Here is a 25,379-nt window from a genome sequence, read left to right on the forward strand (position 1 = left end):
TTTAAGGGCCTAATGAGGTGCAAGGATTTAAATGTTTAAATTGAAATGTTTCTATACTTTTGCACCTTCTGTATGTCAACAGTCATGTGCAGTAACTCTTCTGCTTACATAATATAAGGGAATGAAACAGGATGGTCACCACCCTGTTATATACAGCCTGACATCCCCTTGTTTAAGTTCAAATAAAGCAGTGGTAAAACTCCCCAGTCCACAGTCAGTGATGAAGATTAGGTTAGTGTGGCGGTACAACAAATGAGTTATTCTGTCACATTGGTCTATGGTTTTCAATATATCAGTTTAATGAGAGCAGATTTAAAAACCTGTCAAACAAATTTTATTTAGTATACCAGATTTTATACAGATTAATATAAACGTACAATTTAAAAGGGTTCCAAGATGACTTACAAGCTGATAACCTAAAAAGGAGACAATATACGCCTTAAGAAAAAAATTAAATAGTTGTACAATAGCTGAGAAGGAAAAGAGCTCATAAAAAAAATCTATATCAAATAAATAACAAATAAAAAAAAAAGATTTTATACCACCTGTGGGAGGATACTACTTTAGAGCAACCCTCCTGCCACACTTGCTGTATTCAGCCTTTCAGAAAGAAAGATTTCTATAATTTCCTCTGTTTTACATCACAGTAAACTGTATAGGGTCAGAGAAAACAATGGATAATGAGATTGATTTTTTTTTAACCATTGCCTTATAAGCTATAATGATGGCTTTCTGAATGAGACATTATCTTGTCATCATTTAATAGTTTTTGATTTGTGTGTTAGTTGTATTGCATCGTTTTCTACCACAAGGTTCATTTTCCCATCTGACAAGTATTTACCTGTTCTCCTGTGTGTCTGGGTGTGAGAGATCTTTGGATTCCCATGCTTTCCTAAGTTTCACTTTATCAAAAACGCACGAGTGATGGAATAACCTTATGAAACCTCACCTTTCACCAAGTCTCTGAGCTTTCATTTAGGTTATTCTTCAGACTCAGTGATTGCACAGTAAGATGGTGGAGAGAGGAGCTGATATCGGGCAGGAGACGTCGAAACAAAAAGTGTGTATCCACTGGCTGTGGTTCCTCTCTGAGCCAGTGGTCGGGAATGAAACATGTAGGTGAGGAAAGGAAAGGAGAGGAGGATGTGAGAACTTCCTTAAACTGTTTGCAGTTTCGCCCTTTAGGACACGGTGGTCGTCACTAGTAGAAATAGAGAAGCTGCTGTTCTGCATTTCATGTGACAAGAAATGACTATAAATTTACCTGAACTGGCATGATATAGTGAGGTATATATCCCAGTGTGCACTGAAACATGGCAAATGACACTTTTGCTAAATTGTATTGGAATATTTATGACAAATGTGTGAAATATCCTACATGATACTTCTTATGAAGATGTACCCTCTTCTAGTTTGCAATAGAACGGGGAAAAAGGTGTTTGAAAAAATATTTTTTGTTTCATTCCAGTGTTTTTTTCTTTTCACTGAAGCTTCTGCAATAAGCAGAAACAATGCTTTATTCTGAGTCATACAGACATATGAAGCCTTTGTCTGGGACACCCACTGTGTCCGTCACTGCTGTTTGATCACAACCTAAAAGAGAGAAGAGGAGAGGTGTTTTCTCTTCCTCTTCCTCTGCTTTGAAACAAAAACAGGAGGAGAAAGGCAAGCTTTTTGAAACTCACAGCAATCATCTCTGGCTTGGTAAAAGTATGTCAGACACAGACAGGTTTAATGTTTAATGTCTGGGCTGTTCATTAAATCAGAGGTGTTTAAAGGGCATCTGAAAACATAAACACCAAGTTCATTGCAAGTTTAAACTTTTATTGTTGTATTTATTTGTCAGGTTCATACTCAGTTACACAGACATATATAAACACAATTATCCTCCAAAACTAAACTGACAAAATCATATAGATAAAAAACATCTCAACATTAGACCCCAAAAAGAAATCACAGTTTACTTATTAAAGACAATCCAAGATTTGAGAAACTCAAGCTTTTTCATATCTAGATAAAAAAAAACTACAATATTACATCCAATTCATCAGATGTTTACTTTAATCACCCACAAATAAAGTAGCAAAATAACTCCAAAACATAGTGCTTCTAGCAATAACTACATGTCAACTTATTCTAATCAATGTACACAAAAAACAGTCAGTAAAAGCAAAATTGCATATTTGAGTCAGGGTTGCAAAATGGTTCGTATAAAACAAAAATATTAAATATCTTTGAGCATTTTATTTACAAAAAGACAACATCCTATTCAAACTTTTCCCTGCCATCTATTTTAACTTTCTTACACCGACTATGATATGTATCATTTTTCCTGTATACTTCACAGCTTTGTACTTCAGTTACTTAATTTTGATTTTTTTACATTATTACCAAAATATTCCTCTTTCTTGTATGTGCTAAGCTACTATACAACATCCTTTATAATCAGGTATATTTAGAAGCCTAGACGCGCAGACACACACACACACACACACACACACACACACACACACACACACACACACACACACACTCACACTTCTCCCAGCTGTCGCTTGAAAACCATCCCCAACTTCATGTCCAAAACCATCAGCACTTACTAAAACCTGCATCATCTCATTCTTTGTCTTCATCCTGAGGATCCGTGAATTGTGGGCAATGCACAATTTCAACTTTTTCAGTTGTGCTCTCGTTTCCCTCTGCCACATCTATGACTGCCTCATAAAAGCCAGCTACTTGCTGTCTGCGTGGCTCATCCAGCTCATCTAGCTCGTTGTCTTCTAGTTCAGAATCAGAGTTGTAATCATGTCTACTGCTTGTCTCATGGTGGTACACCTGCTCACCTAGTTCTACATCAGATTCATAAGACACCTTTGACTGTGGGCGGGGCACCTGGTCACCTGTGGGATTGACAGATTGTTCTTCTTCTGTTGATTCCCTCTCAAATGTCTTAAAATCTAAACTTTCCTGGTACTGTTTTTTCTTTTTCTGCCCTGTCCTTAATTCATCCGTAGGCCCATGCCCCAACTCAGGAATGTATGAATCTTCCCCTCCTGGCTCATGTTGGTCCACTTCAGGGCTGTACTGGCTTCTTCTGTACAAACTCTCCTCATCCTCCTCCTGACCTGAGCTTCCCGGGAGGCTCTCGCCATCAGACTGGGAGAGACGAAGGCCTGAGCCTTTCTGAGACAGGTCAAATGGCTCCTCTTGGCTGAAGTGAGTGAGAAGGCCCATTGGAGGGGACAGGCAGAATCTTCCTCTTTTCCTAAACACTGGAGCCAGATTGGAAAGTAATTACATGAAGTGATTGTTGCAACCCAAAAATGCAGATGTCATATACATAATGTGCATCCTTACATCTTTCATCCAGGCCTCTGTCCATGACGCCGTGTTTGACCTTCATGTGTCTGGTGAGGTTTCCCTTCAGTGTGAACTTGCTCGGGCAGTAGAGGCATTTGAAGGGCTTGCTGTCTGAGTGGAGATGCATGTGGCCCATTAAGTTATGCATCCTGTTGAACTCCTTCCCACAAAGCTGAATGATAGAGGAGAGAGTTTTAGAGCCAGGTTAGTCAGGCATAGCCAAATAAGTAAGTGGTACACAGTTTTTACAGAAATGCTACTATAGTATAGCTGCGGTTTTTGAATGGTTGGTTGATCGATCAATCAATCAAACTTCTCCCATGTATTGAGGATGTCTTTCACATTAAGAACAAATTTGGGAAATATGTCACTTTACTTTCATTAAAACAGTTAAAAAATCAATATCAATCATGTACGTATGTGGAATATGAAGCTGGAGCCATTAGACAGTTAGCGTAGCTTAGCATAATGTCCAGAAACAAATTAAAAAAAAAAAAACATTCCTCAAAAATGTAATGGCCCCCTCCAAGTACAAATCCTAAAATCCTCCATCTCTATTTATTAGCAATAAAGCAATCATCATTATTAGTAATGCATTAATCCAAGTCCAATAATTAAGTTCAATAAACCAAATGATTGGTTCAATGGTAAATAAAGGTTTTCAAAAACAAGCTCAAGACTCCTAAGGGGGAATGTGTCTAGTTTCCACATCTGGCTCTATTAAACATGATTTCAGGATGCAAAAACAATAGGCCAACACCATCCACCTATTATTTTTCTTTCTTTGCGAAATCTCCTTTGTTAGATGACAAATTTTCTCAGAATGCAGAGCTGCACACGTAATCATGAATGAATGTGCTGGCATTCAATATATACATAGGGACACACCCTCTCTTCCTCCCTCTATCCTTGTTTTCCTCTTTTCCGCTGTCTTCTCACTCCCCGACAAACACAGAAGAAAAACAGAAAGAAGGACAGAGAGAGAGAGAGAGGGAGAGGAAGCAACACTGAGACAGGGTAGGAGGAGAACAGGGAAGGGCAACTCCTGCGCTGTCCTTCCTCTGCATTCTTTTTTATTAGGGTGGTCCTTTCCTTCAGGAGGAGAGAGGGACTGTAAACTGTCCAAGAGGACCGTGAGAAAACAGGAAGCTCCCTCCAGCAGCAGAGAAAGCAAGATGAAATCTATTTGCGGGCCTTGTTCTCCGGGGAGGCTAGGAGGCCATTGTTAGAGACGCAGTTTGTGCGGCGATATCCTTCCTATGGACAAGGAGGGTCCCACTTGCAAAAGCCTCTCTATCTGGTCCTCATCTTAGTCCTTGTACCAAACACCAAGGTCAAAACAGATTCTCCAGAAATTTGAGGGATCCTTAAATAGCAGTAATGACTAAATACTGAAGGCCTGGTTTCCATGTTGTGATTATCAATAAAAGCAAGCAGCAGGTTAACTGTGACAAATCACTGCTTTATGATGAGGCAACATTAAAGTTTAAGGGTTGGTCAGGTTCAGACACAGCAACAACATGGTCAGTGTTGGAGAAACATAACAATGACTTGGGTAAGGTTGCCTGAAATGCTAAGCAAATACAATGTTTGCTTGACCCATATCCCCATCCTGATCTTGACCATCTGCAGGCTTTGTCAGTCTATAATAACATCACCTGACTTCCTGCTTTGCCATGGCTCCTACACTGACATTTACAAAAACAAATTTGTTCTTCTTTTCTCAGTCACTCATTACCCAGCAGCATCTGCTTTTTCTTCTCTCAGGTAGAAGACACAAAGGCATCTTTTCTCAGAATCGTGAACTATTCCTTTAATCAGTGAACAAATGCAATATCACCAACCTTGCATTTATAGGGCTTGATGTCTGAGTGGACGATCATGTGAGCCTTGAGGGTCTGTTTTTGAACAAAACTCTTGAAGCACATGTGGCACTGGTAGGCCCGTATGTTGGTGTGAATGAGAACATGCCGTTTCATGTTGGCCAACAGGGTGAACTCACGACCACAGATGCGACACTTGTGCTCCTTCACACCCTGAAGAACGAGAGAATATGGAAGTTGTGGTGTGAGAAATGTGGTCAACAGATGAGTGTGTCTGCCGCTTAAAATAACGCTTTGTGAAACATCTTATATTCCACTAAACTTTGCTTTTATTTTTAATTATTGATTCAAGCTAATAAGTATGTATATAATACTGTGGTTTATTTAAATCCGAGGGTTATAAATGTTTTAACTTTTGTTCATAATTTTTAAAGTAGCCATAAAAGATGCAAACTGGATAGTTATCGGTTAAAAATAGCTTCAGGAGCCTCGACACAGTTCCCAAAACAACTTGTTAGACCCTGTTAGACTAGCTTCTTTCAGCTATTTTTATGTTTCAAAAAGTAATCAAGGACTAAAATTCAAACTCCAAAATTCAACTCTGTTTGATCCCAAAAATCCATGCTTTTGCCTCCAACCTCTGTCATTAAAAAAAGCTTTTGTCTTTGCTTTACTGATTAAAACATACTTTGTGAGTGAGCGTGTGCTGTTTCAGGTGGTGTGACTGGATGAACTCCATCCCACACTCGCTGCAGATGTACGGTCTGATGTCTTTGTGTTTCATCATGTGGTTCTGAAGCTGACTCGGATACTGGAAAGTCTTCTGGCACTCTGCACACCTGCAGCAACAACAGCAGGTACAACCCCCTTATACAGCCACTCAAACAAATGAAATGTTAAAGCAATAGTTTGACATTTTGGGAAATATGGGGAATGGGAAAGGGAAGCAAGGGAAAAAATCAGTTTGAATGTTTTTGCTTACGTTAAACAAACAAGATTTAACATGTTGATTACTTTTTTGTTTGCTTTTGTTCTTTTTGTTTTTTTTCACCACTGGATAGAAGCAGGGTAGTTGTTTTCGTTGTTTGTGCTAAGCGAATCATCGCTGGCTTTTGCTTCTTTAAACCATGAGGGTTGTTCTAAAATATGAAACAGTGTTTTACAGTTAATATAATTAGTACAAATATTTTTCCCTTTTGGGCTTACCTGTACAGGGTGGGGCCACGATGGGCGGTCAGGTGCCTCTTTAGCTGTGCCAGTGTGGGAAAGTCCAGCCCACACTCGACACACACGTTCTCCTGGCCTTTTTCGTGCTTCAGCTCGTGTGCACGAAGCTCACTTGGGTAAGCGAAGCCTCGACCACACACGCTGCAGCTGTAGAGAAAGAGAGAGTGTGTGTTTGTTTGTGTGGGTGAGAATGACAAATCAAGACAAGACGAGACTCAAAGAGCTTGCTGCACAACCTTTACCTGTATGGCTTCACGTCGCTGTGCTGCATCATGTGTCTCTTCAGGTGGCTGGTCTGAGTGAAGGCCTTGTGGCACACCTGGCACTTGTGGGGCCTCATGCCCTGGTGGGTGAGCAGGTGCGTGTGCAAGTGACTCAGCTGCTTGAACAGCTTCCCACACAGGTGGCATCCATGTGGCTTTATGCCGTTGTGGCCCAGGATGTGCGTGACCAGGTTGTACTTGGAGGTGTAGGACTTCTCACACATGCGACACTTCCATCGCTTCTGGTCACCACCAACGTCCACATAGTAGCTGTCATCAACGTGGATGTTGAGGCCGAGCTTCTCTGCGCTGGTCATGCCACTTCGACGGCCTCCATCATGAGTTTGATGGCTCGGGCGAATGTTCTCTCTAGGGTAGAAGACACCAGGGGACAGGTGCATGACAGGCCTAGGCATGAAGAAAGGGTATGGAAGGAGGCTGTGATGGAGAGGGGGGAAGTACGGAGGGTGGAGAAGGAGCGGAGAGGGAGGCCAAACAGGGGAAGGACTGAGAGGCTCCTGTTTCACCTGCACAGCTGGATTCATGTTTGGTGATCTGTGACGAAGCTGCAGTCTGTTGAGCTCGATCATACCAGGAAGGGGTTTTGGAGATGAGGATGGAATGGGACGTGGCGGGATGGAGAAGGGGACGTGGGACAGGTCCACAGTCTTCTTACTGCTGCTTTCTTCTGCCTCCTCTGCTCCTCGGTCAGATTCATCCTCCTGGGTGTCCACTTTAAAAGGGGTTCTTTTACGTTTTTGAGATCCCTCCTTTGCGGTGTAACTGGGACCAAGCATAGGAAAGAAAGCAGATGGGCTAAATACCCCATAGGTGTCTGTGGTTGGTGATATGCTGGGGTATCTTGTAGGCGAGAATTTGGGGGGCTTGATATAGAGCGGAGGTGGGCTTAGGTAGAAACTGTGGTGTGATGTTTTTCCTAGCTCCTCTCTGAGAGAGGGACTTCTTCTTCTGTCTGTCTCCATCCTTTTTCTGCATTAGAGAAAGTACAATAAGTTTTAAATCTCCTTAGCTGCATTAGACGTTTTCAGATCCCTTTTTTGCCTGCAAGCACCACTGATTTTGCACATTTGCACAGGTCCTCAAATGCTCAAATTTTAATACACACAGACACACACATGCAGACACATACACAAAATGTCGTTGACTCACACACCTTTCAGTGTTCAACCTGAAACCTTTCACTTCGTCCTTTCTCACAGATCTCCCCCTCTCCTGAAATTAGGAAGTTGCTCACCTCCACCTCCACCTCCACTTTTCGCTTCTCCATCTCTTTTTTCTGCTCTGTTCATCTTTTTTGTGTGTGTGCCAGGAAGAACTTCCCTTTTTCCCCTTAACTGAAAGTGCTATGTGATGTTTCATTCTGTATCTCTGTGTGCTGCCTAAAGTCTGAGTCTGATTAAATTACTGATAAACATCAAACTGGGATAGTGAGATGTCATAGAGCTATGAATAAAATCTCCACAGCGGTTTATGCGTGTGTGTGTGTGTGTGTGTGTGTGTGTGTGTGTGTGTGTGTGCTTTTGGGCGGATGATGGATGAAAAGATGATGATGCTCACAGGGGAACTGTCTTACTTCTGCATAGCATTCAAAATAGTGCTTAGCAGTTTTGTACATATGTACATGTATTCTATTTATATAAATAGCTCAGTGCTTATCAATGAGAAACTTCTGTCATCCATTTCAGTCTATGATAGTATGACCACGTGTTTTACTTTACTGCCTTTAACATTGTCTCAATTATCTTTGTAGCTAAATCTAAAGATAATTCTCCCGATGTATTGTATAATCGTTTGGTCAAAATAATGTCAGAAAGTATAAAAATATTTAAAATACCTGTCGCAAATTCTTTACATGACTTGTTTACATTGACTTGTTTTGTTTTCACCAGCAGTACAAACTTTAAAAGTAATCAGTTTTCAACCATACGTACAATCGCAAACACATTTTCAGAATTTACAAACTGGGACTGGGACTACATTTTTGTGTTTGTGTGTGAGAAATTTCCTGAACAACTAATTGATTATTACATACTGTCAACTGGCTCAATTAATGAATTTCAGCTTCTAACACACATCCAGACTCACAGACATGCAGACAATATCACATGGTTCAGTCATGTCTGCGTATTGGTGACAAAGATGACAAGTGAGGATGTTTAGTAAGATCAGAACATGAGGATCAGTGAAGCTATGTATACAATGTATATCCTTCATTGTCATTTGTTCGTGCAAAAACACACTTTGAAATCTTGCAGTGTAACATGCTCTTCAAAAACAGGGAGTATTACCTCATATTTGAAAAATAATGGAAGAAAACATTTAAGTGACCCAAGTATTTGAATGTAAAATTGCTATGAGTGATATATAGAAAACAATAACCACATGCAGGATACATGAGGAAAGTTCTTCCAAGATTTTGAAACAATTCCAGATGCACGCTGATATTTCTAATGTTTCCTTTTTAGCACATTTCAAATGCCCCTCTGAATATTATCCTATCCACTTCACCCTCTTAAGTTGCACTGGACAGAGACCCCAGCCCCTACTTTCCATGCATTCCACACAGTCCATTAAAACTGAAGCCCCTCCTTGTCCGTATGCCAGTCAGTGCCATGTAAGTGTGTGCTTGTGTTAGGCTGCAGTGAAGTCTCTGTGTGTAACTTACCAGCTGAGTGTAGCAGAGTGTGTTTTCTGTGATGCTGTTGATGAAGTGCTGCTTCAGCTGCTGCTGTTGTTGTACCCGTACCTGTGTTCTCTCCCTCCTGCTCGTGTTGCAACCCTCCTGACAATGAGCCGCCCGTCCACGGATAGCATTTGAAGTGACTTAAGAAAGAGAACAGGAACAATCACTTTGTTCTCATTTTTCAGATGAGTACCTTCGGAGAGAAGGAAGGAAGGGAGGGGAGAGGAAGTCAACAAGCCTAGTGCCTTCCTGCAGAAAAATAAGGAAACACTAGATAGACATCTCCATTTCTCTATGAAATAGGGATTTGCACAGCTTTTGGAGGAACATGGGGAGACAAAATCTGATGGTACACAAGAAAACAATGCAGTGTGTATGTTTAATAGCTGGGATATGAAATAGTCCTTCTTGGTTTTGTCACCTCAGAAAAAATGCATGTTAGGAAACACTGATTGTACATTGTAATAAATAAAATCTCGGATGTTTTTTTAATTAATATGAAAATGTTTTAAGCTTTTGAACAACTCAAAACACATTCAGGATTAAAATATTTCAGATTTTTTAGCAGCGTTAGCAGCGATGAGTTTCTGCTCATCTATTAGATACATAACTTCTGTCAAACAGGGACTGTGCACTTCAACATACATAACTGTTTAGTTTAATGCAGTCTAAAAAACAAAAACTGTAACAAACAGGCCTTTGTGAAACTTAGATTACAGGTTTTGTTTGATTTTCAATCAAAGAGACAAGACATAAGAGAAAGAAATGCTTAGATTTTTTCCCCTTTCTAAGTGGCACTGTTTGGCACCTCGTTTCAGATGTGGTTATAATGGATGTTGCACAAGTATTCCTATTATTTGGTCCACTTCATGCAAAAGATTGTCAGATGAAATCCATGCATAAATAGATGAAATGTGTCGACATAGCCACCAGGAGGCAAGAGTGGCCTATTATGTGTGTGACATATATATTTACCACTTAATTATCTTTTGACAGTATTGTGACTGTAGTTTTATCATGTGTGTGAGAAACATTTAATCACAACTGGTTTTGAACTAGTTCAAGTACTAGAGTTCTACTCCTCAGTTTTGGTACCAAAGTTAGCACACAGAGACGCTATCAACTTGGTTTTAATAGAGATGAGGTGGCAGTTAGTAGATCAGGAGGGATTGGCAGTAATTGAGCTCATATCATTGAAACTGTGAAACTATCTTTTATGGATTGTGGTCCATCATTAGTTGTGTTAATTAGCTTATAAGACCAATTAACCTCAGACCTGAACAATGTGTGCTTCGGTTTCTGAGACGAATTAAAGACTTCTTAAATAGAAAGGGAAATTTGTAGGTGTGTGTGCCTGTTTGCGTGTCTATGTGTGTAATAATTGGGTTTGTTTACCAAATATTCACTCCAATATTCAACTCCAATGTGTAGAGCACTGTCAAGCCAAAATGGCTGTCCAGCAGGCCATGCTTCTTGAGCTTCATTTCAAGGCCTTTGTAACTGGACTTCTTTTCTTTCCGTACTCTTAGTCTTTCTTAAATACAAAATTAATTGAAAGAAATCTAAAAAATGTGTATCCTTTCCTTGAATAAAGCCAAATCCAGTTTGTACGACACGCCTGTCTACTTCATGCTTTGAATATTTTCAACTCCCCATCCTCTTCTTGACCTCTCTGACCTACCTGTCATCTGTTACATGCATGGTCACGCACTACGTGCCCTTCTCTAATGATTCCCAACAGCAAGAAGCCAACCAGGCCACAGAGCTGCTCGGCCCTGTGACCCTGTGGCCTGCCCAGTGGTCAGCGTCATCTCCGGAGGTGACAGTAACTAAAACAGACTCATTAAGGCTCCCTAAGTGGTTTTTAGGTTTCTGTGTCACTCTCAAAAGAGGATCTGGAGGTATATAAGACATGACATGGTGGTACCATGTGGGATAGAGAACGGGGCAATCATCTGAGAACATCTGAAACACAGACTTAAAGTTTACTATTTGGTGACTTTAAAGGAACAAGTAAGTGAAACTGAACATCTAACATAGATTTTGTGGTCAGATCTACTAACGGCCAACTTTGTTTTGCTCCATTCCGTTCTTACTTCATTCTCTCACACAGAAATGCCTGGAGCTACTGTGTCTGTGTGCCTACTTTTTCTCCTGTCTGTATGCTCAGCGTGTTACATCTCCAACTGCCCTATCGGTGGCAAGAGGTCTATCATGGATGCACCACTACGCAAGGTGAGTTGCTTCTATCAACTGTTGCTTAACATTTCTAGCTCAGAAAACTTGGACTGTTACATCACCAAACGGACATAAGTCTGTTTGATTTAAAGTGGAATTCTCACTCAGTGAGCTTTATAGTTTATAGTCATACAATTTATTCCTTGGGCCTTGAAACTACAACTAATATACAAACATAAAATTTGGAATATAGTTAAAAATAGAAGTACTTTCCTGTTAAAAGTAATAATATGGCAGAGTAGAAGAGATACTGCATTCACAGGGATGCAAGTTAAGTGAAAAATCAATTATTAGCATTAACAAAATACTACCAAAAGTAAAAATACTTACCATATAGAAAATCCTATAATATTTTATTATTCTAAGTGATGTATTTATATTTAAGCATCAGAAATGTTGCAATTAATTTCAATGCCTGGATAGATGGACAATGACATTTATGACATTTAGTCATTTGGCAGATGCTTTTATCCAAAGCGACTTACAAGTGAGGCACAAGGAAACCAAAGATCTAGAGCAAGGAGAAAAAAATCAAAGCAAAGTGCAAGAAAGAAAAGCAGGGAATGTTTTAGCTTGATATTATCTGTAAAATACAAGTTTAGTTTATTTCTACTTTGCAAATTAAAAAAAAAAGTCAAATAAATGTAGCAAAGTAAAATGTTCATTTTTGCCTTTGAAAATGTAAAAATTTGTAAACCAGCATAAACTTTAAATCCCCAAAGTACAAGTACTTTAAAACTGTAAATAATTAGAGCCCTTGAGTAAATGTAAGTAGTTTGACTCCACTATTGGTTAATTTCAAAATTTTTAAAATTTAAATCAGCAAATGCACATGAAAGAGTTACATGTGCGATAACGGCTAAAACTGTCACACTTAAACTGAAAAAACAAATGGGAAATTTAAAAAGTAGTTAATGATACATCTGATTTTGAAAGTGCTGCATTGAAGCGATATTATGAATAACTCTGTTTTCTTTCCAGTGCATGTCATGTGGTCCTGGAGAAAGGGGCCGCTGCTTTGGCCCCAGTATCTGCTGCGGGGAGAGCTTCGGCTGCCTGCTGGGCTCCCCAGAAACAGCTCACTGTGTGGAGGAGAACTACCTGCTCACCCCCTGCCAGGCAGGAGGGAGACCATGCGGATCTGAGGGAGGACGCTGTGCCGCTTCAGGACTCTGTTGTGATGCAGGTCAGAAAATCAGTAGCTTATTAAAGTGGTTTTGATACTGGGTTAGTAAATGTACTTAAACTTACTTTCCACCACCATGTATGTCACATCAACCCATGTGGATTTCAAATATCTTTACATTCATAAAGGAGCAGATTTAGCACACTGCTACTTTGGCACAGAAATGTTGGATTTGATCCCAGCTCTTTAAACATACTCTTTATCCACTCTTTCAGGCGTTCTGAACTCCTGCACTCGCCCTCTTGTTTGACAACGTTCGTGACCTTAGGTCACAAAACCCGATAACAACATGTTGTGATAACTCCTCTGTTCTTGCCACAGAGAACTGCAGCGCAGACCAATCCTGCCTCACGGAGGAGGAAGGAGACGATCAAATCAACCATCGTGACGGTACCAACCCCAGTGACATCATCCTCAGGCTCCTGCATCTGGCTGGTCACACTTCTCCTCATCAGAGCCACCAATGAGCTGCTTCTCATACCGAGGCCTCACTATCTGTCCAGATATCATTGGATTTCTACGTTCTATAATCAGTCTGACTTTGCTCTTTCCCTCAGATTACTTCTGTTGAGTGCCTTTGTCAGTATATTTTATGTATAAAAACAGGGATCAATACTGACAGTGGTCATCTAGATATCTGTATTCTGAAATAAAAAGAGAATGGAAAATGTTGTTTTGTTTTGAAACCACTACACTGCAACTTGCACATAAAACTAAAGTTATAACTTTGCAGTATACAAATGATTCAAACGTGTTCAATCCTTTTTCTCTCAACAGTACGGAACTAGTAAGCATTAATCTTATCAAGCCGCGGTGTCACATTGTTCTGTTATATCACCAAATGTACAATTGTATCACCAACAGTCTTAATCTATCAGCTCAGCTTTGCACAATCCTATAACAGACCAATTAGCGATCCAAAAGATCCTCACATGACACTGTGTGTGTTTTTATAGAAGCTCTAGTGGCATAATATCACTGTTGCAACACGGTTACAGTGGTTATCTTGTATGGTAGTCACCCTTGATCCCCTTGTTATTAGGTTCATGGTTAAACCATAAGCTCGTGTTTGGTGCTAGAGGTGACTGCCATAAAAATCCCTATAAACACAGCTGGAGAAATCAAACAAAACCACTTATCAACAAATTATCAACATTATTTAAGCTCTTTTTTGTCTCTTATCTTGAAAAGTAACATCACCTGAGTAAAGTACGTGTGTGATGAAATGTAGAGTACAGTTCACACAGTAAAGAATAACTTCAGAAAGGTTTTACCAGATGCTAAAAAATGCTGTAAACTGGATATAAATCTCACAGCTAAAGCTTATGAATAAACAGAAAATGTATGATATATAATGCATTTATGGTGAGCTGTAATATTAAGGCAGACATACAGGTTTTAAAATTTACTTTTGTTTTTCCAAAAATTAATGACATGAAACATTCAGCAGTAAGTGAAAAAAAAAGTTTTTTTATACTGGGTATTATGCACAGAAATTGAGCAAAATAGGTTAAAAATGAAAAAAAGTCACGTACAACAAAATATAGAAGACTACAGGCAATAGGCAAAGAAAACCCTAAAGGAAGGAAAACAGAAAATGGAGGAAACACAAATCCAGAGGATAAAGCTGCAGACCCAAACATGACAGCAACATTACGCTCTGTCAGCAACTGTCAGGGTCCATGCAACTTTATCATATACTATGTTTCCGTGTGTGATTCCATGTATTCTATGAGCCACATGTCACTGCTGACTTCAAAATATTGCCACACTTCTGCAACACCTAACTTTAGCCAGGTCATCATGTATGTCTCTTTATCTCCCTGTGTGTAACTGCATTGGTGGACCCACGGTGAACTCTGCAGAATGAGGTGGGCCAGTTTGCCCTAATCGGAGACACCTGTGGTTAATGATTGCAGTACTGGAGTGTGAGAGTATAAAACCGGCAAATAAGCCCTTCTTGTGTTACCTTTGCTGTCTACTAACGTAACCTTCACTGTTGACAACCATGGCCTTCTCTGGAAAGTACCAGCTGGAGTCTCAGGAGAACTTTGAGCCTTTCATGAAGGCTGTTGGTAAGATTTTAGTCTAAGTGTCATGCATTTTTGCTTTGTTGCTAATGTTGTTTGGTTGGAGGATTTAACTTAGTCTTTCCCATCAATTATGGTCCTCTGACTCAGTTTTTAGCACAGGGATACAAGCTACCCAGTTAAAGCTGCCCAGTTAAAGCTTTAAAAGTTTAACTTGTTGCTGTATGTCTTAGGTCTCCCTGATGATCTCATCCAGAAAGGCAAAGACCTCAAGAGCATCTCTGAGATTGAGGAGTCTGGTGACAACTTCAAAGTAACGGTCACAACTGGCTCTAAGGTCCTTGTCAACACCTTCACCATTGGACAAGAAGCTGAGCTGGAGACTCTCAATGGAGAGAAGGTCAAGGTAAGCCAGAAAACTGAATTTGTGGACTACAGAATTGATGCCTAATATAACTAAATCTTAAACACTGGGCCACAGTTTACATGAGACAACTACCTGGATTCAATTTTTTTTCATTTATTTTTTTTCTCTTGTGCCTCTTAAAGGCGGTGGTTCAGCGTGAAGGGAACAAGCTAAAGGTCACCTTAAAGGCGGTAGAGTCCGTCACAGAACTGGTGGATGGGAACACGATTGTTAATGTGAGTAGACCAAATACACTTCATTGGACCATAATATTTTGGTGTTTCATCTTGAAATAGTATTTAATAATTTTCTCTATCTCTCCACAGACTATGACTCTAGGTGACATTGTATACAGGAGAACAAGCAAACGTATTTAAATGTCTTCACTCAGGGAAAATAAAATGTAAAAATACCAGAAGTTCTATGGTGTTTTTCTAAAATGGCTTGTCTACAACTAAATGGGAGCTGTAGTCCAGCGGAGGCCAATGAGGGGCAGTATGACATCCCAAACATGGCCAGAACTCTGGAGTCTGGTTTCTTTTGATTGAATAAAGTGTTGAAATCTGACAAAAGGTCACTATGCATCAGGAACTATTGATCAGAGAGGCAAAGGTGATATTTGGCACTATGGTGACTAATCCACTGGAATTTTATAAAACCGTACGAAATTAAAAGCTTGAACTTTGCAAATGGGGAGCCTGGATTGTTTCTGCTATTAGAGGAATCTACAGTAGTAACAGATTCATCAAGCTGCTGCTGTGGCTGCATCACATGTTCAATGTGCTCTCATACCAGCTTTGCTGTAGGTCCAGAACTGACTTAAGACTTGAAAGGGGATCTTAACAGTGAGTGTACCAGTGAGTTTTCAGGCCTTAAAAGGTTCCTTTAAATGCTATATTCAAAGATGTCTCAAGTCTTTCCAAAACCCTTTCTCCTGAAGTACTAAACTCATGGAATACACAGGCTGAAAACAATACTTTGTCCAACTTGCTTTTTAACTTTAAATGCAATTTCTAACACTTTTAAATACAAACTTTTGTGCCACAAATGTAAATCAAAGTGGATTTTTAAACTTACCATTTTGTGTCAGGAATGTCTATCCTCATTTTAGTCAACCTTTAAATTGTGTTTCTGAGGTTGCATGTCTTCGTCCACACAGCATGTGAACATTCATGACCTCTTGATAATTTTTCTAAAGCTTGTTGTTTGTCACCTTTGACACACGTGTTACATACTTAACACAAGGCCTTGATCTTTGGTTGAACTGAAGGTCCTATAGGGGGTAAGGGCCAGATATTGAAGACAACACAAAATATGGAGCAGCCCAAGAGACAAATGTGGAACAATCCAGTGATGAGGACAAGTCATTCAGATTGTACAAATATCGTGCCTCCTCTCCCCAGGTGTTCCTGCAGCTCATTTTTCATTCATTTCAGTTTTTCCCCCTATTGTTTCAATGATGACAATAGCCTGCCTTAACTTCCTGTAATTGGTCTGAACTATCCAAAAAGTGTTCACACTAGACAAAAGCTAAACCATTGTTTACTTCGGTTAAATTCTGGTTATTTTACACCAACTATTTTGATTTGGACCAAAGTCTGAAGTTCTGGATTAAACAAGGCTGGTATGAAAACATGCAAACATCAAATGAAACCTACTGAGTGGCCATTTTGAAAAGGAAATGGAAGAGATTAGACTTTCCAAAAAAGAACAAATACAAAATTATTTTAAAGATGCAAAATCATTAAAATAGTATTGTTATTATATATGCAGACAAAGTTCAGTGGGAAAAAAATTGGTTTGGTAATGAGCATCAAAACCTTTTAGTATTCAGGGTTAAAGTTTAACATATTAACAATGTGTTACTTGTTCCGGTACACGCTATGCAGGCTTACACAAACCAACATCTGGTTAATGATTTTTTTGTAATTCTACTTGGTTTAGAGGTTTGAAATACTGTGCACAAGTTCAACGTGACATCTTTTTAATGAAAAGTGTAACTACAAAAGTTTGGAATTCAGAAATTGATCGTGTTACTAAAACACAGATTCTCACACCAATGCTCAGAAAACTGTGTACAGTAAACAACGGGATGCTTTTATTCACTGCAGTCCCATGATTATTTCCTCCGGTGAAAGAGATTCTTGATTCCCTCTTCCACAGACTTGGGTTCATGCATCATAGTCATTGGTTTGTTCTTAAGAGCCGCCTCTCTCATACTGTGATAAACATACTCGTTCTGCTTGAACATCCTCAGCTCCATCTCAGTTTGCATTCTCATTGCCTGTGAAAGGAAAGAAACATCGCTACTGAAAATGTTTTTTATGATTTTCAAGCTTGTGAATTTATCAGTTTTTAGTACAAGTTGAGGTAATTTTGCTCCAGTGTGGTATTTAAACCACAAAAATGACAACATCAAATGTTTCACACCCGTTTCATTCTATAAGTGTCAGATTTTAACACATAAATTCCAATATTATGTGCAGAGGCTGAAACTTATTAACACAGTTCTTACACGTAGAAACCACAAAGCAACCAGTATTGCAAATTTTGTTTTCTCCAACTTCCAAGCAAACAAAAACCAAAGCGCATCCAAGTCTTCCATGCAGATTCTGAGATTATGAGCTTTTTACCTCCAGGTCCTTGGTGATGGGATGTGTTGGGCCGTGGGTGACCATGAGGATGGCATAAGCCTTGCAGATCATCCCGTGTCCAGTCTCTATCTGCCCAGCTTGCCAGTGAGTCACCCCTGCTCTCATGGCAGCCATCCCGAGAACAGCATTGTTTGGGTGGTAGATCTTCCTGTCCAAAGAAACAAATTGGATTTGTTAATATGCAGGATCCCATGTACAATTGTTGAATAAATCTTCATATGCAAAATGCTCAAACCTGTCACAGCAAACGTTTCAGTGTCTTTGGACTCACATGTATCCCTCGACCATTTTGCGGGCGTACTCTGCTGCATCATCAAAGTACTGCAGGTAAGCTTGCACCTCACTTAGCGTGCTCCAAATTCTCAGCAGGTAGATGTGAGAGTCAGCCAAAATGGGTTCTACTTTCTCTATGCACTCCCTGCAGATTTTTACCACCTGAAGAGAAAAAATGTAGAAACATGAAAAGATGATTCTTAATAATATAGAAGTAGGACAGAGCATTGGTGAAATGGAGGAATTTAAAAAATAATCTTTTTTATGGCTACTTAATGTGTTTTATCAGGTGATTTGATACAATACCTCATGGTAGTCACAATTTATCCGAGCCTTGTCCATCTTGTCCAGCATTTCAAAGCAGTAATCTGTGGCCTCTTTCACTTGTTCCTCTGAAGGCTAAAAGGTTGGAGATATGGGACGTAGATTAGGTTTTAATGAAGCACCACTCATCAAAGATTAACATGGTGATTATGAATTACACCATTTCTTTAAGTTGATGGGTTTGTTTAGCCCAGGTCCACAAACACCTAATAATTTTTTTCTCTAAAAAGACCTTTAACCAGCAGAAATGTCAAAGATTTTAATGTTTACTTTGCTAATATAAAAATCTTTTTACTCCCAAAATGATTCAAACAACGGCTCTCAGTTATTAGTCAGTGTTGACCTGCCAACTAAGGCATACCAGACTGTTTGGTAATGTTTGTTATTAGAAATAGAGGTCCTTAAACTTTTTTCGGCTGATTGTTCCTGACATGCTATTTATATCTCACACACATACTCTAACACACAGACACAGAGACTGAACTGGCAATCATCAGACTGACACAAGTGAAGTGGTTCGTTTTTTTAAAGATTAAGATAATGTCAAGCTGCTTCACTCAAGACATTGGACTTTCAGCACTTTTATGATGTTGCGCATTGATATCTCAGTGTGTTACAGTGTGTGGTAAATTATCTGATTATTGGAGCTTAGATTTAAACTAGGTAAAAATTTAAAATAGACACATAATATAATGATTAAAAAAACTAAATATTATTGGGTAAATTCTGTGTATTCGTTCTTTCTTTAAACCTTGCTGTTTTTCAAATGCACAACTGGATGCACGATACACAGAGTGTTGAAGCTGACCTCATTGGGATTTAGCCACAGTGACTATTTTAAGTAAAATAGTCACTGTGGCTCCCACTTCTCATGTTTCATGTTTGTCCTTCACTTACAGCATGTCGATACTAAATGTCTCATGAGGGTTTTGGTGTTTTTTTACCATGTGCATTATAAAGGTTAGTAACACTGTTCAAAAGTAAAAGAAATTTACACCAAGACACAAACCTTAACTCCTTCCACCTCTCTCCCTGCCATCTTCAAGTCATCTTTGATGCGATTTGTGCAGTGCTCACATGTGCAATCAAAGAAGTACTGGGTTTTCAAGAGTCTCCGTCTCTCATCTGACAAATTTATGTAGTCCACGTACGAGACTGTCAGCTCCTCTCCCTCTTCAATTTTACCCAATGAACGTAGCTCGATCCTGAGGACAAGTGTTACAGTTTAATTCATGCACAAGGGAGGATGCACATTATTGGTTTAATTCATTTAGTCGTTCATTTACATTCTTTGATTGTGAGACGCTGATCTGTAGTGTGGCTTTAAGTTCAGTCAGTCACAGGTGGTTATTAATAAATATCAGTAAGAGTATTTCAAATTTGGCACCACAACTGAGTCAATTTGTTTTGAGAATGTACTGGTTTCAAGACCAAGAAAAATAACTTAAAGAGGCTCTAAGAGCTACATAAGAATCCAAAATAAAAAGCAGGGGACCTGAGAACTAACTGGTTTAAAGTCTACCTTGCAGTCAAACTTAATCTGGACAAGTCTGAATTGTTTACGAGAAAATCAAGCAGGAGGCCGCTACTTATTTGTAGACAAAAGGCAGCATGTGTACAGTGTGTTAAAGAGCATGTGAAACCAAATCAGTTTTGGAACAAGATTACTGTATGTGGTCTGATAAGACCAAAGTGGAATTATTTGGTCATAATTCGCACGGTTATGTGTGAGAAAAAAGGTGAGAAATAAGAAACACCATTCCTATAATTAAATATGTTGGAGGCTCACTGATGTTGGGGGTGTATGTCTGCACCAGGCACTGGAGCTTGGTATAAAGTGGAAGGAAAAATTAGTACAACCTAGTATCAGAATATTTTAAAGCAAAGCCTCCTACCATCAGTCAAAAAGCTAAAAAATAAAGAGGCAGTGGATCATATGGCAATGATCTAAAGCACAAAGCAAAGTCAACTCAGCAATGGTTTGAAAAGAATAATGTGGATGTTTGGCATGTTTTTTTCCCCCAGTCTCCAGCCTTACATATCATTGAAAACCTGTAGATAGATTTGAAGAAGCTTGTGCATGGCAGACAACCAAGCAATCTGGTAGCCAAAGAGGTTAGAGGAGGTTATGGAAGCAAAGGGAGGACATACAGAATATTAATAAACATTTTATAAGGGGAATGCATACTTTTGCACTGATACACTTTTCAATTTATTGCCATAAGTCTTCATAAGCACTTTGACCATTTTTGTTACTTCTGATGATAAAGGAACATTTGTAGCTGGATGTGCATTATTCAAATTGCAGGATGCAAAGTTTGGCACTCAACCGTAAATGTCATAGAAAAAGAGGTCAGAAAAGGCAGGAATGCATATCTACATTTACAGAATGGTAGGATGGAAGTTTTGGGTTGTGATTGTGACCCTGGTGTTATTTGCCGTTCAAGGTAGAAACAAAAGCTGTTTTAAATGAGAATCAACAAGTGACCTCTTACACAGCATCAGGGACAGACACAATGTGATCACACAAACACACAAAGTGACAAACCAGCAGCACAAACTTTGTGTGGACACAAACTAAATAAGGTAAATAACTGTTAGAGCATTCAAGTACAGTAGTATGCTGACATTTTGATGTAACAGTTGAGTCACATCAAACCTACAGTGCATACTACACGGCACTACTAAATAAGTATGAAGTAGAAAGGTGCATGTGGTCATGTCATAGTCAAAAGGGTGCTCTAACAAAAAAAACTTCAAAAGACTTAAGATGAGGTAACGCACCTCCGTTGAGAATGAAACATAGTATTCACAGCCGATTGACTGAAAGACAAACAGGAAGCAGTTTTACACCATATGCAACCTGACAAATACACGTTCACACACACCACAGCATGTAAATACAAGCAGTTTAACCTAAAAGTTAAGCTATTTCTGGCTAAAAATAACACATCGATACATTTTTACATACTTGCCATGGTTGAGGATCACTGTGCAGTTTGGCCAGCAGTTATGGTTCACAAGACACAGATTTGGGAAAAGGCCAACTCCTACTGCCTGAAGGCCCCTTTGGTCACTAACAGTGAAACCGTTACAATTGATCTGGGAGAAAAAGCAGAATTACTGGAGTGAATGCATATGATTTAGCAGTAAATAAACAAAGGAGGTATTGACAATTACAAATGGGGAGTTGAAGTTTCACCAGAATCTTATTAATGTTTTGGCTTCTCTGTCTCCATTCGTTTATATGTCAAATGACATCAAAGTGGCTCAAATCACTGGTTTTCTCCCTTGAATGTTTAAAACCAAACATGTGATGATGGGTCTCCAATGGTGGGGGACCCTTCAGTGGATCACATTCAGTCATCATTCATCAAAAGGACAAAACATTCATGCTTGACTTTTATCTAATCTTTGTTTGAACTCAACTGCTTCCACTTCCTAAGAAGACAAATGAAATTTGGGAAAAAGGATTGGGATTATATTGCCTCACTTTATCAGGAAACTACAATTGGGAATCATAAATTCACTGGTTGTACCCCAGGACAGCTGCCTCTTTTTTCATGAATTTGAACAAAATAGTTAAGTGTTGATTGATCAAAGGTTAATTCCATCACCTCATGAAGTTTATCAGATCCGGCCATGATATGACATTTATGACATGCCTCTTAGCAGCCTGCACAGATAAGCACAGTGTGTAATAGATAAATAATGCTGATATAGTGGGCATTTAATATTTAACATTATGCCACAACAGTTTTATTATGATGACTGAAGGCTTTTCGAAATTGTCTCATTTGTATAGGCCAGGCTCAGCTCAAGTTCTTTCAGCAACCCTAACCTTTGTTCACTGAGGGAATGATACACATCATAAAGGCTAATATACTTAGACGCACCAGCCCAAACATATGGGAGATGACTTCAACTGTGTGCTGCTTGCTGTTTCGGGGCCAGTAGTCCAGGAAGTTGTGGATGTCCACTTTGAACTCCTTCAGCTCATCCTCTTGCATGTCAGTGATATGGTCTTCTAGCTCCTCCAGGGTGGTCAGCTGTGTGTCAGACACTATGCTCCCATCCTTGTCAAGGCGCCACAGGATACGGGCCACCAAACTATCAAAAAATAAAGAAAGAAATAAACACAATTTGAAAATGAAGAAGAAGAAGAAAATGTGCATGGCACGGTGACATAAAACATATGTTCTCTGCACTGACCATGACAAAACACAGTTGTCTTAAGTAGATAAAACTGAAATAAACAATTATTCTTTATCTAATGATTTAATTAAATGTGCATCTGTGAAATCATGTTTTTAATTGTGAAGTAAGTTGAACGTTAGCAGTACCTGACCCCTTAGAACCCCGATATAAATCTACCAATTTGTGGGTTCTTCACCTAATTGCAGGATCAAGCGTCATGTAACACTATTTTGTCACTTCCTGCTTCCTTTCCCTTCCACGTACCGGATGTTCTCATTTGGTACTTTGCCAAAAGCCTTGATGGCACTGCATTCTTGCTTGTGTTCGCCCCAGCCAGCACGCTGACAGGTCCGGTCACAATAATGAGCAAATTTGCACTGGCCGCACTTCTGGAGTTTGTCTTGTCTGCGGAAACAGCTGTGGCAAATACGATTTGCTAGACTGCACAGAAAAAAAGAGGGAACAGAAAAAAAGGAGATGTTATAAATCATGTATTGAAGCAAATGTAGATTCAATATCCTAAGTGACAATTGTCAAAAGGGAGTTAAATGTGCTGGTTTTACCTTAGTACAGCCACAGCGCAGAATACAATACTTTTAACAGTTCAGAGATTGTTTCAGATGCGCATGAAAGCCCATTCTTTCTGTTATCTCTTAGATTATGTCATATTTAAACTCCACATTTCTTCATGTCACATGCCTTTAACAAATTGATACAGCTCCAGAAAAGGTAGTAAATGAACTATGAGTCGAAATGATTTTGTCACATTAGCTATTCTCTTGTGAAATCTGTTTAAAAAGATAGTAAGGAAATTATTTCTACTCTTTTGAGTTTGCATTCAGAATTTAAAAAACCTGCTAAAGAATGACAAAACTGACAAATAATTATATGCAAGGTTCTCAGTGTTTCTGTCACAATATTGTCTTGGACATTTGGTAGCTGATTTGTTCATTTGAAAATCTATCACTAACAACTTTGATGAAAAACTGTGGGAATATGACCAAATCTTTAAATAAAAAGCATTCTGACAATTTGCAAATCTAAGGAACATTTGTTTCTCATTGCTTCACATAGGATTATTGTAATTTAGTGTTTGCTCACTCTTCCATGTTCACAGCACACAAAGTTCACAAAATGGTGTATGAGTTGTAATTCTAAAGAGAGACTGTTCAATTATCCGAATATACTTATTATCACATCCAATATTTCTCTCGTCCGGTCTGTACCTGTCAAACACAACAGCTGCGAGACTGGCCTCAGAAAAAATGACATCTCCAGCCCAAAACTCCTTGGCCGCCTTCAAACCCCTTCCTTTTCCAGGTGAGTTGAATATTGCCACGTTCTCCATGGTAGCAGCAGGGCTCCTGATATGCCGGCGTTATCCCGAGGCTTCAGTGGTGGAGTGGATGAAGAACTCGTAGGCTAATCTGTGCTCTCAGTGTTCTTCAGTGACAACTGCACATTCCTCTGTCATGGTACTAAAATAGCCGGCCACCTCTTGAACTCTACCAAGAGAGACAGAAAGTGGGTGGGTGGGTGATTTGTGTTATTCTATCATTGAAAAATTAAATGGCTTAAGTGGACAGACGTGGGCATAAAACCAAACACTTTGCCTGGAAGTAACCCCACTGGTCTCATTATTACTCTCTGAGATGCTTTTATTTATTTGACTTTGTGGTCGCAATGGCTGTTTTTTCTCCCTTTATCTACCCCCGACCGTGAATTGGTAGGTGCCCTGTCCCTGCGGGTTATTTTCGTCGCCCAGCTGGGGCTATCTGTCAGGAGAGTGTGGTGATGTTGGACAGCTGCAAGAAGTTTGACAGAAGCAGAGGTGAACTGTCTCTCCACCTCTAGTCTGTTCTGGTGCTTTCTTAAAACGTGTTCTCTCTTTCCCTCTGTGTGTATGCAATTGCAACACTAGTTATGACATAACCACACACTCACATACAAAGACTCCAGATGGAGACTGTCATGGATGGGTCCCCACAATGCGGTGTGTGTGGTGAGTGTGATGGTATTAAAGATAACACAACTAAACACGTTTTTGTTGTCCACAGGAAACAACAATTGCCCACGTGAGTCATAATCACGGTTATTTGCTAATAATCGTCGTATAGTTTTTTGAATGTTCAGTGTTGTTTTTAGTTCCTAAGGGTCCTTGTTAGGTTTTCAGTGAGGCTTCTGCTCACATGCACTTTATCCACATGTAATAAATTCCTAATAATTAAGAGTGAAAAGTTAAAAGGACTCATCTGAACTCAACTGAAGGGCTTTTCTACACTAAAAGAGGCACAGACAATATGAGCATTTAACCCCTGCTCTCTGTGAACTAAAAACAGGGAAATATCGAATTGCTTATGGTGTTCAAACCCATCTTTTGGACAAAGAAGACCAAAACACATCTTCATATTTTCACCCACAACCAATGACCTAAAAAACTAAAGGCCTAATTTATGTATCATGTTTTACAGGTGCATGGTGCGGTAACTTTTTATAGATGATCCAAATACATTTCACAGTTTGTTATATTTATTAACTTTAATGACATTCATTTTCAATCAGCATTTGGGTTAAAGGTGTTTTTTACATTTAGTCACAGCACAAAAACTATAAATCAAACGGAAGGAGAAGCCCTTATGGATGCAGACAGAATACACATTTTATGTATATTTGTATCAAAGTTCAAAGAGTCAA

General features: G+C 39.3%; 4 protein-coding genes across 5 annotated transcripts; 2 read left to right on the forward strand and 2 right to left on the reverse strand.

The window, feature by feature from the left end:
* Window positions 1-1,803: 1,803 nt before the first annotated feature.
* On the reverse strand, window positions 1,804-9,499 carry znf366 (zinc finger protein 366). The gene is made up of 7 exons (XM_067521953.1): window positions 9,360-9,499; window positions 6,653-7,663; window positions 6,390-6,557; window positions 5,872-6,022; window positions 5,205-5,396; window positions 3,358-3,532; window positions 1,804-3,272 (listed from the first exon to the last, which is right to left on the reverse strand). The coding sequence occupies exons 2-7, from the start codon at window positions 7,654-7,656 to the stop codon at window positions 2,617-2,619; spliced, it is 2,346 nt and encodes a 781-aa protein (XP_067378054.1). The 5' UTR covers window positions 7,657-7,663; window positions 9,360-9,499; the 3' UTR covers window positions 1,804-2,616.
* Window positions 9,500-11,249: 1,750 nt separating this feature from the next.
* oxt (oxytocin) lies at window positions 11,250-13,469 on the forward strand. Its single transcript, XM_067521954.1, has 4 exons — window positions 11,250-11,390; window positions 11,491-11,612; window positions 12,597-12,801; window positions 13,123-13,469. Exons 2-4 carry the CDS (start codon window positions 11,493-11,495, stop codon window positions 13,266-13,268), a joined length of 471 nt encoding a protein of 156 aa, XP_067378055.1. The 5' UTR covers window positions 11,250-11,390; window positions 11,491-11,492; the 3' UTR covers window positions 13,269-13,469.
* Window positions 13,470-14,717: 1,248 nt separating this feature from the next.
* On the forward strand, window positions 14,718-15,655 carry LOC137136612 (fatty acid-binding protein, liver-type-like). The gene is made up of 4 exons (XM_067522146.1): window positions 14,718-14,876; window positions 15,065-15,237; window positions 15,381-15,473; window positions 15,564-15,655. The coding sequence occupies exons 1-4, from the start codon at window positions 14,810-14,812 to the stop codon at window positions 15,612-15,614; spliced, it is 384 nt and encodes a 127-aa protein (XP_067378247.1). The 5' UTR covers window positions 14,718-14,809; the 3' UTR covers window positions 15,615-15,655.
* Window positions 15,656-17,204: 1,549 nt separating this feature from the next.
* smyd1b (SET and MYND domain containing 1b) lies at window positions 17,205-24,135 on the reverse strand. Of its 2 annotated transcripts, XM_067522144.1 has the most exons (10): window positions 23,912-24,135; window positions 22,950-23,126; window positions 22,385-22,598; window positions 21,460-21,590; window positions 21,273-21,311; window positions 19,498-19,693; window positions 18,471-18,563; window positions 18,163-18,326; window positions 17,871-18,039; window positions 17,205-17,521 (listed from the first exon to the last, which is right to left on the reverse strand). In XM_067522144.1, exons 1-10 carry the CDS (start codon window positions 24,031-24,033, stop codon window positions 17,357-17,359), a joined length of 1,470 nt encoding a protein of 489 aa, XP_067378245.1. In that variant the 5' UTR covers window positions 24,034-24,135; the 3' UTR covers window positions 17,205-17,356. The 2 variants fall into 2 exon arrangements, with proteins under 2 accessions (XP_067378245.1, XP_067378246.1); XM_067522145.1 differs by lacking the exon at window positions 21,273-21,311.
* Between the last annotated feature and the right edge of the window lie 1,244 nt (window positions 24,136-25,379).

The sequence above is a fragment of the Channa argus genome, chromosome 11 (genome assembly GCF_033026475.1).
Source record: "Channa argus isolate prfri chromosome 11, Channa argus male v1.0, whole genome shotgun sequence".
Classification (NCBI taxonomy): Eukaryota; Metazoa; Chordata; class Actinopteri; order Anabantiformes; family Channidae; genus Channa; species Channa argus.

Coding starts and splice junctions, on each gene's coding strand:
- LOC137136612 (XM_067522146.1), top strand. CDS start 14,810: ATGGCCTTCTCTGGAAAGTACCAGCTGGAGTCTCAGGAGAACTTTGAG. Junction 14,877..15,064: donor GCCTTTCATGAAGGCTGTTG/GTAAGATTTTAG, acceptor TGTATGTCTTAG/GTCTCCCTGATGATCTCATC. Junction 15,474..15,563: donor ATGGGAACACGATTGTTAAT/GTGAGTAGACCA, acceptor ATCTCTCCACAG/ACTATGACTCTAGGTGACAT.
- smyd1b (XM_067522144.1), bottom strand. CDS start 24,033: ATGGAGAACGTGGCAATATTCAACTCACCTGGAAAAGGAAGGGGTTTG. Junction 19,694..21,272: donor ATGTTTCATTCTCAACGGAG/GTGCGTTACCTC, acceptor ACTTGTCCTCAG/GATCGAGCTACGTTCATTGG. Junction 18,564..19,497: donor GAGAGGTGGAAGGAGTTAAG/GTTTGTGTCTTG, acceptor CCAACCTTTTAG/CCTTCAGAGGAACAAGTGAA.
- znf366 (XM_067521953.1), bottom strand. CDS start 7,656: ATGGAGACAGACAGAAGAAGAAGTCCCTCTCTCAGAGAGGAGCTAGGA. Junction 6,023..6,389: donor CGTGGCCCCACCCTGTACAG/GTAAGCCCAAAA, acceptor TTGTTGCTGCAG/GTGTGCAGAGTGCCAGAAGA. Junction 3,533..5,204: donor TCAAGCCCTATAAATGCAAG/GTTGGTGATATT, acceptor TCTATCATTCAG/CTTTGTGGGAAGGAGTTCAA.
- oxt (XM_067521954.1), top strand. CDS start 11,493: ATGCCTGGAGCTACTGTGTCTGTGTGCCTACTTTTTCTCCTGTCTGTA. Junction 11,613..12,596: donor TGGATGCACCACTACGCAAG/GTGAGTTGCTTC, acceptor TTTTCTTTCCAG/TGCATGTCATGTGGTCCTGG. Junction 12,802..13,122: donor AGGACTCTGTTGTGATGCAG/GTCAGAAAATCA, acceptor TTCTTGCCACAG/AGAACTGCAGCGCAGACCAA.